Source organism: Pituophis catenifer, unplaced genomic scaffold, assembly GCF_029215685.1.
Source record: "Pituophis catenifer annectens isolate HBS135680 unplaced genomic scaffold, rPitCat1.0.hap2 SCAF_10, whole genome shotgun sequence".
In the NCBI taxonomy this organism is placed as follows: Eukaryota; Metazoa; Chordata; class Lepidosauria; order Squamata; family Colubridae; genus Pituophis; species Pituophis catenifer.
In genome coordinates this window covers 25,489,505-25,505,589 of record NW_027256890.1, presented here as the reverse complement: position 1 = coordinate 25,505,589, position 16,085 = coordinate 25,489,505, and the positions used below count along the sequence as shown (strand labels likewise).

The window sequence follows — 16,085 nt, the reverse complement described above, 5'->3', positions numbered from 1 at the left end:
CACCAGCCGCCCAGAAAGGAGGAGATTGGGAGCTGCTGGCCGAGCGGGCAGGCAGGGTGGCCGAGAGAGGGCGGTTCATGTGACTGCAGAGTGCCAGGCCTGGGGAGGGGAGGTGGGGAGGGAGGGAGAGGAGACGGGCAGCCGGCCAGAAATTCGGAGGGGAGGACTTTTGGTCCCCAAGGGAAGAAGGACGAAGGGTGGTGGATTGGCTGTTTTTATTTAGTCAGCGCTAGCCTTCAATTGTTATTTTGAGCAAATAACTCCAGGCAGGGAAGGTATCCAGCGTGCCTTCCTCTTCCGCGCGACAACCCTGCGAAGTGGGATGGTTGGAGAGAGAGAAAGGGATCGGCGCAGTCAGCCTGCCGGCTTCGGTGCCTGAGGGGGAAACTAGAACTCCGCGTCACCTGGCGAGTGGTCCAAAGTCACCCAGATGGCTCTCAGGCCTAAGATGGGACTAGAATTCACTGATTCCTGGTGATCGGCCCAAAGTCACCCAGCTGCCTCTCAGGCCTAAGATGGGACTAGAATTCATTGACTCCTGGTGATCGGCCCAAAGTCACCCAGCTGCCTCTCAGGCCTAAGATGGGATTAGAATTCATTGACTCCTGGTGATCGGCCCAAAGTCACCCAGCTGCCTCTCAGGCCTAAGATGGGACTAGAATTCACTGACTCCTGGTGATCGGCCCAAAGTCACCCAGCTGCCTCTCAGGCCTAAAATGGGACTAGAATTCACTGACTCCTGGTGATCGGCCCAAAGTCACCCAGCTGCCTCTCAGGCCTAAGATGGGACTAGAATTCACTGACTCCTGATGATCGGCCCAAAGTCACCCAGCTGCCTCTCAGGCCTAAGATGGGACTAGAATTCACTGACTCCTGGTGATCGGCCCAAAGTCACCCAGCTGCCTCTCAGGCCTAAGATGGGACTAGAATTCACTGACTCCTGGTGATCGGCCCAAAGACACCCAGCTGCCTCTCAGGCCTAAGATGGGACTAGAATTCACTGACTCCTGGTGATCGGCCCAAAGTCACCCAGCTGCCTCTCAGGCCTAAGATGGGACTAGAATTCACTGACTCCTGGTGATCGGCCCAAAGACACCCAGCTGCCTCTCAGGCCTAAGGCGGGACTAGAATTCACTGACTCCTGGTGATCGGCCCAAAGTCACCCAGCTGCCTCTCAGGCCTAAGATGGGACTAGAATTCACTGACTCCTGGTGATCGGCCCAAAGTCACCCAGCTGCCTCTCAGGCCTAAGATGGGACTAGAATTCACTGACTCCTGGTGATCGGCCCAAAGTCACCCAGCTGCCTCTCAGGCCTAAGATGGGACTAGAATTCACTGACTCCTGGTGATCGGCCCAAAGTCACCCAGCTGCCTCTCAGGCCTAAGATGGGACTAGAATTCACTGACTCCTGGTGATTGGCCCAAAGTCACCAAGCCGGCTTCTCCCCCAATCGGCTTCCATGCATAAGGCAGAACTAGAACTCCCCGTTTCCTGGTGATTGGCACAAATTCCCCCAATTGGCTTTCATGCGAAAGGAATGCTAGAACTCACTGTCTCCTGGCAATTGGCGCAGTCACCCAGCTGGCTTTCATATCTAAGGCGGGACTAGAACTCACCGTCTCCTGGTGATTGGCCCTATGTCACTCAGCCAGTTCTCATGGCTAAGGTGGAAATAGAACTCACCGTCTGGATTTGTGAGTGTCTTTAGGCATGTACAGAGTGCTTTTTCCATCCCACTGAGATTGTTATTGGCTGGCCCACAGCTCTAAAAAAAAGTGATTTCTTTCAGATCCAGCGGTGACCCCATTTCAGCCACTGATTTAATTGGGTTTGTTCCACTGAAACGGAGCAAATTTTATTTTAACTGGGTTTTTAAATTCAAGATCATCGGTTATTTGTCGCTTTCATGGGGCGTTTTATTCCATGCTGGTAAACCGATCGGAGTCGCCTTGGGTGAGATGGGTGGCATATAAATTGGATAAATAAATAAAATCTGAAAAATATATATCTTTTTTTTAGCTCTAGCACAGGAAACAAATCAAACCGTCTTGCCAACTCTTCATGGATGACCCTGTGGCATTTAAGCGACGTCTTCCAATCAGGTAAAGCCAGTGTGTCCGTCAAGCTGAACATTTCGGGGATGCCCGCACCAAGAAAGCTAGCAGCGCAGGGTTCGAGTTTCCTTGCGGGCTAGCTTTCTAAGATGCGAGGAAGGCGAAAAGGTGAACCCAGGGATCAACATTTTGAGAAGGGCTGTTTAATATCCGCTGACGTAGGAGTAGTCGGTGTGCAAACGCACGAAACCAGAACGAATCAAGGCGCACGTCGGCTTGCATGACACAACTCTCGTAGCTGTGGCATCGAATTCGAATCTGCCCCGGGGCTCTTTTTGTCCTTCCTCTGTGCTCCTGGCTTCCCAGCACTCTTTATTCCCCATCTACCCACCTCGATTAAACTCGATTAAAGTTGAAGTGATCTTCAGCGAAAGAAGCCCTTGGTGCGGAGTTCGCCAGGGGAACTCACCGCCACTGGATGTAGATGCAATCGCTCCTTTCGGATGGGACTTCGGAATGGGAAGAGCCGGATTTTGGAAGGAAAAGGCTAGCGGAGGGAACCGGGGGTGGGAGGGGAGGCTGTGCAAGGGACCCCGCGTGAAGGCTGTCATCTTTTGATCGCTTCCCCATGATGGGAAAAATAAAAAAAGATTGGGTTTAATAAGAATTGGATATTCTCCAGGGCCGTTCCCCCCCCCCCACTAATTTGGCAGTTGTGTGTTTTGTAGAAGAATTTCTGCTGACCTCCTTTTGTGTGTTCGCACCATGACAAACCCATCCCTTTTTTTTTTTTTTTTTTGCACCCTTGAGATTAAAACAGTATTTCACACTTACATCTCTCCACAATTGTGGTGCTGGCAGAAAACAAGACGGAAGGAACAATCGTGCCTCTGTAGGAAAAAGAGCCCAGGCTCTTTGTGTGTGTGTATTTTTGTGTGTTTTCATCCCACAGGTAGTCCATGATTTACGGCCATCATTGGGATTGGGACTTATATCGGCCCATTAAGAGCCTTGGTGGCGCAGCAGACTAAGTTGTTAAAGTGCTTTCAAGTAACACCAGCTGCCTGCAATTACTGCGAGTTCAAATCTCACCAGGCTCATGGTTGACTCAGCCTTCCATCCTTCCGAGGTAGGTAAAATGAGGACCCGGATTGTGGGGGCAATAAGCTGACTTTGTATAAAAAAAAGAACACCGCTTGGGGGGGCCCCAAAAGCCCTACTAAGCAGGTATATACAAAAGTATGAAGGCTGTTGCTTAACGCATTGTAAGCCGCCCTGAGTCTCCGGAGAAGGGCGGCATATAAATCGAACCAATAAATAAATAAATAAATAAAATGAGCCGCGCCCGATTTTTTTCCATCTTTCTGGGCCTGTGCTTGCAAAGTCTCAACCTCTTTTTTGTAACGTGGTGACCAAAACTGGTTGCAAGTGTTCCAGGTAGGGGGTCTTACTAGGGTTTTATAAAGCGGTACTAATACTTCAAGTGATCTTGATTCTATGCCTGTTTTTTTTTTTTTTTTTAATTTGATTTATATGCCGCCCTTCTCCGGAGACTCAGGGCGGCTTACAATGTGCTCAGCAATAGCCTTCATACTTTTTTATATTTATACAAATTCAGCTTATTGCCCCCACAAACTGGGTCTTCATTTTACCTACCTTAGAAAGGATGGAAGGCTGAGTCGACCTTGAGCCTGGCGAGATTTGAACTTGCAGTAATTGCAGGCAGCTGATGTTTATTGTATTGGATTGTATTAGCTGTTTTTCAGAGTTAAGAAGGAACATTTGCAAGTAATTTTCCTCCCCGATCCGTCCCCATCGTCTTCCTCAGCTTTGAATCTGGAGGACAGAAGGAAGAGTGTCTGAATCAGGATGCCGGGGTGTGTGTGTGTGTCCCATTTGGGCCTGTGGGTGGAGATTCTGCCCCTCCCACTGTTGTGGCCCACCAGCGGTCAGCGGAGCTGGCAGGAGATTCGGACAGTGAGGAGGTTGGGGAGGAACGTGGGCCAGTCCTGGAGTCTGGGGAAGGCTCTGCGTCGGAGGCAGAGAGGGGGCCAGGGCCGTCTGACAGTTGTCAGCTGCCTTCAGAGTCGGACATCAGTGGGGCAGAGGAACAGCTGGAGCCTGTTCCCAGTTGTGCACAAGCGCAGAGCTGCCAGGAGAAGGGAACAGCTAAAGAACAAGGGTCGACTCAGGAGTAAAGCCACAGGTGGACGGTGAATGGCCCCTCCCAGAGGGAATAAAAGAGGAGTGAAAGGGGAGGGGAGTTTGCAGGAGGCAATTAGTTCACCTAATTGGTTCCTGATTCTCCGAGACTCCTTGCCAAGTTTTGAAGATATCGGCCTGGCAGCTCTCCAAGCCAGATAAAGGTCTGTGACTGAAAATTCTCCCTTGAAAGACTTTGCTGGGTGTGAATGAGAAGAATTCACAGTCACTTCATAAAAAGGGTGTTTTTTTTGTCGGGACAAGGAGTCTGCTTCCTGCTCTTCTTGGGAAGCTTAGGTCAGAATGCCCACCCACTCCCCAAATCCCCTTCCCTGCTCTCGATCCAAATCCTGAGCGGACGAGACGCAGGACTTCCTTGGAAAATGAGGATCAAAGAGAGGAAGTGTAGTGAAGGGCTTCTATTGACAAGAATTAGGGGAGCAAGAGAAAGGGGTCCGAAGGGGGAGACGCTGAGGGTCTCGGCCAGCAGGCTGGAAAAGGGCCAGCTGCAACCGGATTACTTGGCAGTTGCGACGGGAGGAACCGCATCCTTTATGGAGTCCAAGATTTCCGAGTGTGGTTTAGAGGAGGTCGGGTCTTTCTCCAGAATTGGGGTGCCCTTCTGTCGTAGACGGTCTTCGTGCCTGGCTCTGTGGGGCAGAGGGGAAAGGAGGGTCAGAAACATTCCTCAAGGGCTCCCACTCGGTGGTCAAGAGCTGATGGCTTCTGGCGGGGCTGGCCTACAAGTCCCAGAATTCTCTGCCAGCGCGGCTGATGGAGGGTGGGGGTGGGTGGGATGATCAGCGCCCCTAGAGAGGCCCCTCCCCTGCAGGACCTCAGTCAAAGGTGCCCCCAATGAGGATGTAGTAGTCGGAAATCTGTCTATTGATTACGATGGGTTCAAATGCTGATATGGGTTTGTAACCAATGCAGAGGGGGCAGGGGAAGGGAAGGGAAGGGAAGGGAAGGGAAGGGAAGGGAAGGGAAGGGAAGGGAAGGGAAGGGAAGGAAGGAAGGAGGATGGAAGGAAGGAAGGAGATAAAGGGAAAGGAAGGAAGGAAGGAAGGAAGGAAGGAAGGAAGGAAGGAAGGAAGGAAGGAAGGAAGGAAGGCTGAGTCAACCTTGAGCCGATCAGGATCGAACTTCTGGCAGTGGGCAGAGTCAACCTGCAATGCTGCATTCTAACCACTGGGAGGGAAGGAAGGAAGGAAGGAAGGAAGGAAGGAAGGAAGGAAGGAAGGAAGGAAGGAAAAAACATGGAAAGGAAAGGAAAAGGTAAAAGAAAATGGAATTGAAGTGCCATCCTTTGCAACTGCAACAATTTTCTCAGCCCATGAAATCCATCTTTGTTTGTCTTGGTTAATTTTGGGGGGGGATTTTTTAATTGTTTGCATAAAATAAAAATTGAAAAATAGATAGATAGATAGATAGATAGATAGATAGATAGATAGATAGATAGAAAGATAGATAGATAGATAGAGATAGATAGATAGATAGAAAGATAGATAGATAGATAGAGATAGATAGATAGATAGATAGATAGATAGATAGATAGATAGATAGATAGATAGAAAGAAAGAAAGAAAGAAAGATAGATAGATAGATAGATAGATAGATAGATAGATAGATAGATAGATAGATAGATAGATATACCTGGCTTGCTCCTTTGCCTTAATAAGGGCCTGAGTGATCATGCGGTCCTTCTCGTCCATGAAGCTTGTGTGAAGTTTTGCGACCTGCCTGCACGAAAAATGGAAGACGTTCAGACTTCAGAGGGCAACACGAAACTGGAGAGACGGGGATATACAGCAGGGAGAAAGGCAGAATTCTCACCTTTGGGAATTTGAGACAGAGGGAGAGAGAGAGAGAGAGAGAGAGAATCTCCTGCTTTCCCTCCATCACCCATTGGAGAGCCATTTCTCTGAAACGGTGTAGGGTCTCCTGCTCAAGCAGGGTATTGGACTAGAAGACCTCCAGGGTCCCTTCCAGCTCTGTCCTTTCCTTCCTTCCTTCCTTCCTTCCTTCCTTCCTTCCTTCCTTCCTTCCTTCCTTCCTTCCTTCCCTCCCTCCCTCCCCCCTCCTTCCCTCCCTCTTCCCTCTTCCCTCCCTCCCTTCCTTCCTTCCCTCCTCCCTCCCTCCCTTTCTTTTCCTTCCCTTTCTTCTTAAAGGTTTTTAAGAAGAGATTGGACAGCCACTTGTCTGAAATGGCAGTGGTGAGTTACCCCCGGTTCAGACCGGTTCGCAAGAACCGGTAGTAAAACCGGCAGGAGGCCCCGCCCACTGCCCCGGATGTCGTCATCAGCAATCTGCGCATGCAGATCCCCAAAAATGCATCCCCCCAAAAAATGGCCTGAAAATGGCCTGAAAACAACTTGGAAAACAGCCTGAAAAGGGCCCCAAAGTGGACTGAAAACTGCCTGAAAATGGTCCAATAAACATCCTGAAAACATCCTGAAAATGGCCCCAAAAATGGCCTGAAAACAGTCCAGAAAAAAATGGCGCCAAAAATGGCCTGAAAACTGCCTGAAAATGGCCCAATAAACATCCTGAAAACATCCTGAAAATGGCCCCAAAAACGGCCTGAAAACAGTCCAGAAAAAAATGGCGCCAAAAATAGCCTGAAAACTGCCTGAAAATGGCCCCAAAAATGGCTGAAAACAGCCTGGAAAACAGCCTGAAAATGCCCCCAAAATGGCCTGAAAACAGCCCAGAAAACAGCTTGAAAACAGCCTGAAAATGGCCCCCAAAATGGCCTGAAAACAGTCCAGAAAAAAATGGCGCCAAACATGGCCTGAAAACGGCCCCAAAAATGGCCTGAAAACAGCCCAGAAAATGGCCTGAAAACAGCCTGGAAAACAGCCTGAAAATGGTCCCAAAAATGGCCTGAAAACTGCCTGAAAATGGCCCAATAAACAGCCTGAAAACAGCCTGAAAATGGCCCCCAAAACGGCCTGAAAACAGTCCAGAAAAAAATGGCGCCAAAAATAGCCTGAAAACTGCCTGAAAATGGCCCCAAAAAATGGCTGAAAACAGCCTGGAAAACAGCCTGAAAATGCCCCCAAAATGGCCTGAAAACAGCCCAGAAAACAGCTTGAAAACAGCCTGAAAATGGCCCCAAAAATGGCCTGAAAACAGTCCAGAAAAAAACGGCCCCAAAAATGGCCTGAAAACGGCCCCAAAAATGGCCTGAAAACAGCCTGGAAAACAGCCTGAAAATGGTCCCAAAAATGGCCTGAAAACAGCCTGAAAATGGCCCCCAAAACGGCCTGAAAACAGCCCCCAAAATGGCCTGGGTTTTGGCCATCTTCCGTCGCTCCAGCATCTGCGAAGACCAGCTGTCAGGCGCGCCAGAAACCAGAAAAGCAGTTGGCGACAGCGCGTGTGCCCACAGAGAGGGCTCTGCGTTGCCACCGCTGGCACACGTGCCATAGGTTTGCCATCACGGGGGTAGCGTCTCCTACTTGAGTAGTGGGTTGGGCTTGAAGACCTCTAAGGTCCCTTCCGACTCTGGGTTTTTTTTTTATTATTATTATTATTCTTTCCAGAGAAGGAGATGCTTTCTCCACCCTCCTTTCTGCTCTGGGCTCAGTGTTCTCTTATCAGATGGTTGTCCAGGCTACAATGTCTTCCTTCTTCCGTCTCCCAAGGTCATTCACACAAGTTAAGGCCAACAAAGGGATGCCGGATGCCAACAGATGGAAAAAGCCGGCTTGAGCGAGCACCGATTGCTGGTGTCAGGCAGACATTCACCCAGCTGTTGGGGGTGAGATTTACCATCATTTGCAATTTTCTTTTTCCAGCAGGGGGGAGGGGGGGGCATGTCGATGGGGCCGGTCTCCCCATCGTGCTGCTCACTGGCGTGCAAGATTTGATTCCATATGTTTCTTCCCAGCTCCCTTTTAAGCACTCATCGCTAGTTCAGGCTTAAGTGGAGTGTTTAATTGCCCGAGATTTGATTAGAGGCCGTTCCTGATTAATCTTTCCCTGGTCACAGCTGGCTAATGAGGCGAAGGATTAGAATAAAGAACCAGACGACGGGTAGAGATGGGTTGGCAAGCTGCCGTGCCCGGGGAGGAGGTTGGGCGGGGGCGGTCGGAGGAGAAGATGCTGGGTGGAACAAATGTTGACGGAGCCTATGAGATCTTCACGGGCCTTTAAAACAAGCGGATCTGTATCCTCAAAGCCATTTTCGTCCTAGATCGAGAAATCCCCAACCCTGGCAGTTTGAAGAGCTGTGGACTTCAACTCCCAGAATTCCCCAGCCAGCGTGTCACCTGTCGCCTTAATAATTCAGGGTAGGGGTGACCAACCTTGGCAGCTTTAAGACCTGTGGACTTTTAGTTGGAAGGGGCCTTGTAGGTCATCCAATCCAACCCCCCACTGAAGCAGGAGATCCCACACCATTTCTGATGGTCTCTTCTTGACAGCTTCCAGTGATGAAGCTCCCACAACTTCCGACAGCAACAAGGAAGGAAGGAAGGAAGGAAGGAAGGAAGGAAGGAAGGAAGGAAGGAAGGAAGGAAGGAAGGAAGGAAGGAAACAAAAAGGAAGGAAGGAAGGAAGGAACAAAACAAAAAGGAAGGAAGGAAGGAAGGAAGGAAGGAAGGAAGGAAGGAAGGAAGGAAGGAAACAAAAAGGAAGGAAGGAAGGAAGGAAGGAAGGAAGGAAGGAAGGAAGGAAGGAAGGAAACAAGGAAGGAAGGAAGGGAAAGAAGGAAACAAGAAGGAAGGAAGGAAAGAAGGAAACAAAAAGGAAGGAAGGAAGGAAGGAAGGAAGGAAACAAGAAGGAAGGAAGGAAGGGAATGAAGGAAGGAAACAAGAAGGAAGGAAGGAAACAAGAAGGAAGGAAGGAAACAAAAAGGAAGGAAGGAAGGAAGGAAACAAAAAGGAAGGAAGGAAGGAAACAAAAAGGAAGGAAGGAAGGAATGAAGGGAAGGAAGGAAGGAAGAAAGAAGGAAAGAAGGAAACAAGAAGGAAGGAAGGAAGGAAGGAAGGAAGGAAGGAAGGAAGGAAGGAAGGAAGGAAGGAAGGAAAGAAAAATAGCAATAGCACTTAGACTTATATACTGCTTCACAGTGCTTTACTGCCCTCTCTAAGCGGTTTACAGAGTCAGCCTCCTGCTCCCCAACAATCTGGGTCCTCATTTTACCGATCTCAGGAGGATGGAAGGTCTGAGTCAATCTTGAGCCGGTCAGGATTGAACTCCTGGCTGTGGGCAGTGAGTTCGGCTACAAAGAACCATACCTGTATGATACGAAGTGAACCAAGAGGCTTCCAGACATGATCAGCAAACAGTACATTACGATCCTCAGGTTGCGTTGGTTCCTCCTCCTGAACTCATGGTCTGCATACCACCCTGGTGGCGTTTTGTGGAATTCCTGCCAATACGCATCGTCCCAATATGGATCCCAACCTGGGTTTCTAGGGGGGGAAGGAAGAGGGAAAAGAATATCATGGATGAGAAGAAGGGGAGGGGGAAAAGGACCTGGAGGTCACGGGTAGGAGGTAGACACCCCCCCAAAAAAAAATATTTTAAAAATACTTTTTTTTTTAACCCCAATACAGGTAAGTCCTCGACTTAAGACCCACAAGCGAGTCCAAAATCGCTCTTGCTAAGCGAGACGCTGGTTGAGTTTTGCCCCATTTTATGACCTTCCTTGCCACGGTGGTTAAATGGATCGATGCAGTTGTTTGGAGTAGGTGACAGGCAGGGGTGGGCTTCAAAAATTTTAGCAAGGGGTTCTCTGCCCGGTTGCTGGGTGGGTGTGGTCATGGTGGGCGTGGCCTAGTCGGCCTCCTGCACCACGGTAGCAGGGGGGGGGCATTTTTGCCCTCCCTGGGCTCCGGAGGCTGACTCTATTCTTTCCTTCTTAATTCTGTTCTATTCTTTCCTTCTTAATTCTATTCTTTCCTTCTTAATTTTATTCTGTTTCTATTCTATGTCTATTCTATTTCTATTATCTCATTCTTATCTATTCTATCCTATCATTCTTAATTCTATTCTATTCTGTATTCTATTTCTATTGTCTCATTAATTCTATTCTATTCTATTCTATTCTATTCTTCTATTCTATTCTCTCTTCTCTTCTCTTTTCTTCTCTTCCATTTCATTCTATTCTACTCTATTATTCTATTCTATTCTATTCTATTCTATTCTATTCTATTCTATTCTATTCTATTCTATTCTATTCTATTCTATTCTATTCTACTCTACTCTACTCTACTCTATTTCTATTTCTATTCCATTCCATTCTACTTTATTATTCTCTTCTCTCTTCTCTTCTCTTCTCTTCTCTTCTCTTCTCTTCTCTTCTCTTCTCCTCTCCTCTCCTCTCCTCTCCTCTCCTCTTCCCTTCCCTTCCCTTCCCCTCTTCTCTTCTCTCCTCTCCTCTCCTCTCCGCTCCTCTCCTCTCCTCTCCTCTCCTCTCCTCTCCTCTCCTCTCCTTTTCATTTTACATATGAATGAGCCTTTAACCTCTATCCACTATCAAGTCCCTTTTTTTTCCAGGGCTGTTGTTGCAACTTCGAAGGGCCACTAAACGAATGGTTGTAAGTCCGAGACTCCCTGCCCTGCACTTACTACCTGCGTTTACTTACCGTCCCGTTTCTTGAAAGTGACCGGAATTAAAAGGGTCTTCAGACGAATGCCTGCGGGAACTTTGATGCTCCCGGGACTTCTGGTTCCTTGGCTGGCGATGGATGTGAAGATCGCCGAAGGGGTCTCGGGTCTTCTGAATGGTTTGCTGGGCATCGTAAACCCGGCGGCTTTTCTCTTTGCTCAAGGTGTTGTAGGCTTCGTTCAGCTTGACGAATTGGCTGTGCAGCTCGGGGTTAGTGGGGTTGCTGTCAGGATGGAGCTGCAAATGGAGAAAAAAAAAAGGGGGGGGGGAATCCTAAAACCATAGGTCTCTCCACCTAATGTCAGCACTCCAAGTAATGCACCCCATGGAAAGCAGAGCTCCGAGGCAGACGGATTCCTCAAAAAGCAGTTTATTGGATCATCAGTCACATTGTCCAATCGAGGTGCTGCGCCGGTTGCTTGGTTACTTTGCTCCTCCTCTCCTCAGCCACTTGTGGGAATGACCTTGGTTCCCACAAGAAAAACTTTTTGCTTTGACTGCAAAACCCCAGCTAACTAATATTTCCCCCCACCCCTCCCTGTCCCCTCTTCTGCCTTGTAGCGACCCTGAAGCCACAAAGACGGCCTCAGCCAGGTCTGCTTCAGGGTTGACAGCTTGGCAATGGGAAGATGGGTGGAACTTCAACTCCCAGAATTTGTCCAGGATGGTATATAAGGACTCTTGCTTGAGCGAAGGGTTGGATTAGAAGACCATGGGGGTGGGGGGAGAGGGGGGTGGCTGCAATGACCGGTCGTTAAGTGTGAAAAACAATTGTAAGTCCCCTTTTTAGTGCCGCGATAATTCGTCAGTGTGAAAAAAACGGTCACTAAATGGACTGCTGTAAGTCGAGGACTACCTGAAAGAAGAGATTGGGCCATCGAGAATGTGAGCTGCAATGGGGGAGGAGGGGGAGGGCTTATTCTTATACAATTTGGGGATATTTTTTTTTTTTTAAAAAAACCCTCTTATTTTATACTTTATAAACGTGCTTCATTTTGGACGAACGGATTGCGAAGCTTGGCTGAGTTTGCAGTAACGGCTGAATGGACTCGTTCGATTCCGGAGGGAGCTCTATTTACTTTTTAAAAGACTGGAACCCTTTGTAGATGCTTTTGCCAAGGATCGATAAACGCGAACGGCTGATTAAGGGATTCATTGATTAAAGGGGTCGGTTGATAGGAAGAAAGCAACTGTGACACGCAGCATGGGAGGGTAGAAACAGCAATGGAGAAGATTGCAAGTTGCTTTTTAGATATTTTTTTATGTTGTTTTTCTTATTCTTTACTGGTTTTTTTAACCCTTTTATAGTTTTTTTCTCTTTTGTTATTTCTTCTACGTTTCTGTAGTTTTAAAGTTAAGGTACCAAGCTAGAAAAAGGGAGACCGGGAATTCTAGTCCCCGGCAGAGATACGAAAGCCTGATAGGTGACTTTGCGTCAATCACCAGGAGATAGTGAGTTCTAGTCCTGCCTTAGGCATGAAAGCCGATTGGGAGAATTTGCACCAATCACCAGGAGACTGTGAGTTCTAGTCTTGCCTTAGGCATGAAAGTCAGCTGGGTGAATTTGCGTCAATCAGCAGGAGACGGAGAATTCTAGTCCTGCCTTAGGCATGAAAGCCGATTGGGAGAATTTGCACCAATCACCAGGAGACTGTGAGTTCTAGTCCCGCCCTAGACATAAAAGCCAGCTGGATGACTTTGCGTCAATCACCAGGAGATAGTGAGTTCTAGTCCTGCCTTAGTCATGAAAGCCGATTGGGAGAATTTTCACCAATCATCAGGAGACTGTGAGTTCTAGTCTTGCCTTAGGCATGAAAGTCAGCTGGGTGAATTTGCGTCAATCAGCAGGAGACGGGGAATTCTAGTCCTGCCTTAGGCATGAAAGCCGATTGGGAGAATTTGCACCAATCACCAGGAGATTGTGAGTTCTAGTCCCGCCCTAGACATAAAAGCCAGCTGGATGACTTTGCGTCAATCACCAGGAGATGGGGAGTTCTAATCCTGCATTAGGCATGAAAGTCGATTGGGAGAATTTGCACCAATCACCAGGAGACTGTGAGTTCTAGTCCCATCTTAGATATGAAAGCCAGCTGGGTGACATTGGCCAGTTCCTCTCTCTCTCAACCCAACCAGCCTCACAAGGTTGTTGTCGCTGGGAAAAGAGGAGGAGACGGGTGTGCTTGGATATGTTCACTGCCTTAAGTTATTTGAAGAAATACTATACAAGGTAAACGAACCATAGAGGTGCACTGACAGAACCTGTTAAACTAAACAAGTGAAAATGGAATCAACTTAATGCGCTTAATATGATCCCAGCAATGTGGTGAGTTTATGATTCAGTCTACTGTGCAAAAAGCACAATTGTGCGAAGCCAGGCGTTCTGCCGGGCTTGTCATTCAGCGTTCCTGTGCCAAGCGTGTTTTGTGAACCCAGCAGCTGTGGCGAGTTTGCGATGCGGTGTATATTGTGGAAGCGGAGAAAAAAAAGAGGATAAAACAGACAAAACCGTCCTTTGTGTCGTACGCAGACGCTAACACTGTGAGCTTGTTTCCCTGAGCTGTGCTATTGCATTGAGGCAGTGTGAAACTCACGGAACAGCCCCGTCGATTGTGCAATAGTTTTTAGCTCGTCCTTCCCCAGTGCCAACATTGTGCCTGACCCGAGAGAGAAATAATTCAGAATACGGGCAAGAGAGGGGACCTGAGGGGAACTAACTGTGGGCCTCTCCTTGATACTCTGGAATTAAAAATCAAATCGGAGAAGTGTGGAAGAGGAAGAGGAGAAGAGGAGAAGGAGGAGGATGGGAGGAGGAGGTGAGAAGAGAAGATGGAGAAGAGGAGAGGAGAAGGAGGAGGATTGGAGGAGGAAGCGAGAAGAGAAGATGGAGAAGAAGAGGAGGAGGAGGAGAGGAGAAAGAGAAGTATGGGTGGAGGAGGTGAGAAGAGATGATGCAGAAGAATAGGAGGAGGAGAGGAGAAGGTGAAGGATGGGAGGAGGAGGTGAGAAGAGAAGATGGAGGAGGAGGAGGAGAGGAGAAAGAGAAGGATGGGAGGAGGAGGCGAGACGATGGAGAAGAAGAGGAGAAGAGGAGGAAGATGGGAGGAGGAGGAGAAGAGGAGGAAGATGGGAGGAGGAGGAGGCGAGAAGAGGAGGAGGAGGAGGAGAGGAGGAAGAGAACAGAAAAAGAAGAGGAGAAGAGAAGACGAGGAGGAGAAGGGGAAGAAGAAGGGAAGAGGAAAAGAAGACATATTTACAAAGTGACTGGAGAAGTTTCATCACCAACCGTCTGATCCAGTTTATTGCCTAAGAAACGATGCTTGATGAACTCAAAATCTTTCTCCAAAGGGGCCAAAAGAGAGATTTGAGTGGGCAGACCTCCAAGGATGGGGATGGGTGGGTGGGTGGGTGGGAGGGCAAGGAAGCAGGGGAGAAGCTAGCTAAAGGCTGCCAACCCTTCTCGGGGAAGGCCTGGTGGCCCTTGGAGACCAGTGAATAAGCACCAAGAAATAGTGGCAAAGGTTTTGCTAGAAGAGATTCAACAAAAGGCCACAAGGAGCAAAAGCGGTTTATTCCGCCAAGCAACACCCATTGGTGCAGAGGTCAGCTTATTTTTTATTATTATTAAATTGATAAGCCAGCTATCTCACCCTTCGGGAGACGCTAAGCACCTTAGGTAAAGGTAAAGGTTCCCCTTGCATATACGTGCTAGCCGTTCCTGACTCTAGGGGGCGGTGCTCATCTCCGTTTCAAAGCCGAAGAGCCAGCGCTGTCCGAAGACGTCTCCATGGTCATGGTCGTGGCTGGCATGACTCAACGCCAAAGGCGCACAGAACGCTGTTCCCTTCCCACCAAAGGTGGTCCCTATTTTTCTACTTGCATTTTTTTTACCTGCTTTCGAATGGCTAGGTTGGCAGAAGTTGGGACAAGTCACAGGAGCTCACTCCGTTACGCGGCACAAGGGACTCGAACCGCTGAACGGCCGACCCTTTTGATCGACAAGCTCAGCGTCTTTGCCGCTGAGCCACCGCGTCCCCTTAGGCACCTTACCACAAGGTAAAAAAAAAAAAACAACTATATAAAACAAAATATTAAGATAGTAAACCGTAGTATAAGATAAGAAATTTTGAGAGAGAACAGTGAGAACAATTCATTCAAGAGATTGGCGTTTGTCCCGAATAGTATAGGGTTTCCTGCTTAAGGGGGTTGGACTAGAAGACCTCCAAGGTCCCTTCCAGCTGTATTCTGATTGATTGATCTGATGGATGAATTGACAGGGATACAGTGGAACTGCTTGCCTCTAGAAATTGTGGATGCTCCATCACTGGAGGTTTTCAAGAAGAGGCTGGACAACCATTGGACCGAAGTTGTATAAGGGCTTCTGCTTGAACAGAGGGTTGGACTAGAAGATCTCTAAGGTCCCTTCCAGCTGTGCTGTATGTTCAAACCAATCAATGCCTACAAGCCCAGATAGATCTTCCTCTAGGGAAGTCCACGGGGGTATTTGTGGTCCAAGGCTGCCCTCTTCAGGAAAAAGCCAAAAATTTGCAAACTGGCTTACACAGACTAGCTTTAACTAGGTTTTAAACTAGTTTAACAACCTTTCGAGTTCTAGCCGACGGCCCCTTGTTTTAGCCATGGCTGTCAAATCTGAGCTTTTGAAAGAACCCGAGAAGGTTTGAGGGACACATTTTTTAAAAAAATTTGATTTATATGCCGCCCTTCTCCAGAGACTCAGGTCGGCTTACAATGCGTTAAGCAATAGCCTTCATCCTTTTTGTATAGTTATACAAAGTGAGCTTATTGCCCCCACAATCTGGGTCCTCAATTTACCTACCTTAGAAAGGATGGAAGGCTGAGTCAAACCTTGAGCCTGGCGAGATTCGAACCTGCAGTAATTGCAGGCAGCTGGTCTTAATAACAGGGTGCTTTAGACCACTGTACTACCAAGGCATTTGACTCTGCATCGTAAGCTTTGTGGTTTCATCTGACATTTTCAACACAGAAGGAAAGCAGAAAGTGGGAAAAATGCTGATCAGCTTTCACACCCGTGCCCGGATATTTTGACACCATTATGGCCATAAATCAAGGACTACCTTATACAAGCTTCTGTTAATCTGGTCCTTTGGCCTTTAACTGGCTTCAAAACTAGGTAAAAAGATAAAGGTTCCCCTCACACATATGTGCTAGTCGTTCCCAACTCTAGGGGGC

The 16,085-nt window shown here is 48.2% G+C and overlaps 1 protein-coding gene across 1 annotated transcript in view; it reads right to left on the bottom strand.

Moving 5' to 3' along the window:
• Positions 1-4,661: 4,661 nt before the first annotated feature.
• Positions 4,662-16,085, bottom strand: part of DNAJC4 (DnaJ heat shock protein family (Hsp40) member C4) — a 15,807-nt gene continuing 4,383 nt past the window's right edge. The window contains exons 4-7 of the mRNA XM_070950877.1: positions 10,855-11,114; positions 9,502-9,678; positions 5,911-5,997; positions 4,662-4,907 (exon numbers count right to left, since the gene is read on the bottom strand). Coding sequence (XP_070806978.1) covers positions 4,775-4,907; positions 5,911-5,997; positions 9,502-9,678; positions 10,855-11,114 — 657 coding nt within the window. The 3' untranslated portion in view covers positions 4,662-4,774. The remainder of the gene's footprint in view (positions 4,908-5,910; positions 5,998-9,501; positions 9,679-10,854; positions 11,115-16,085) is intronic.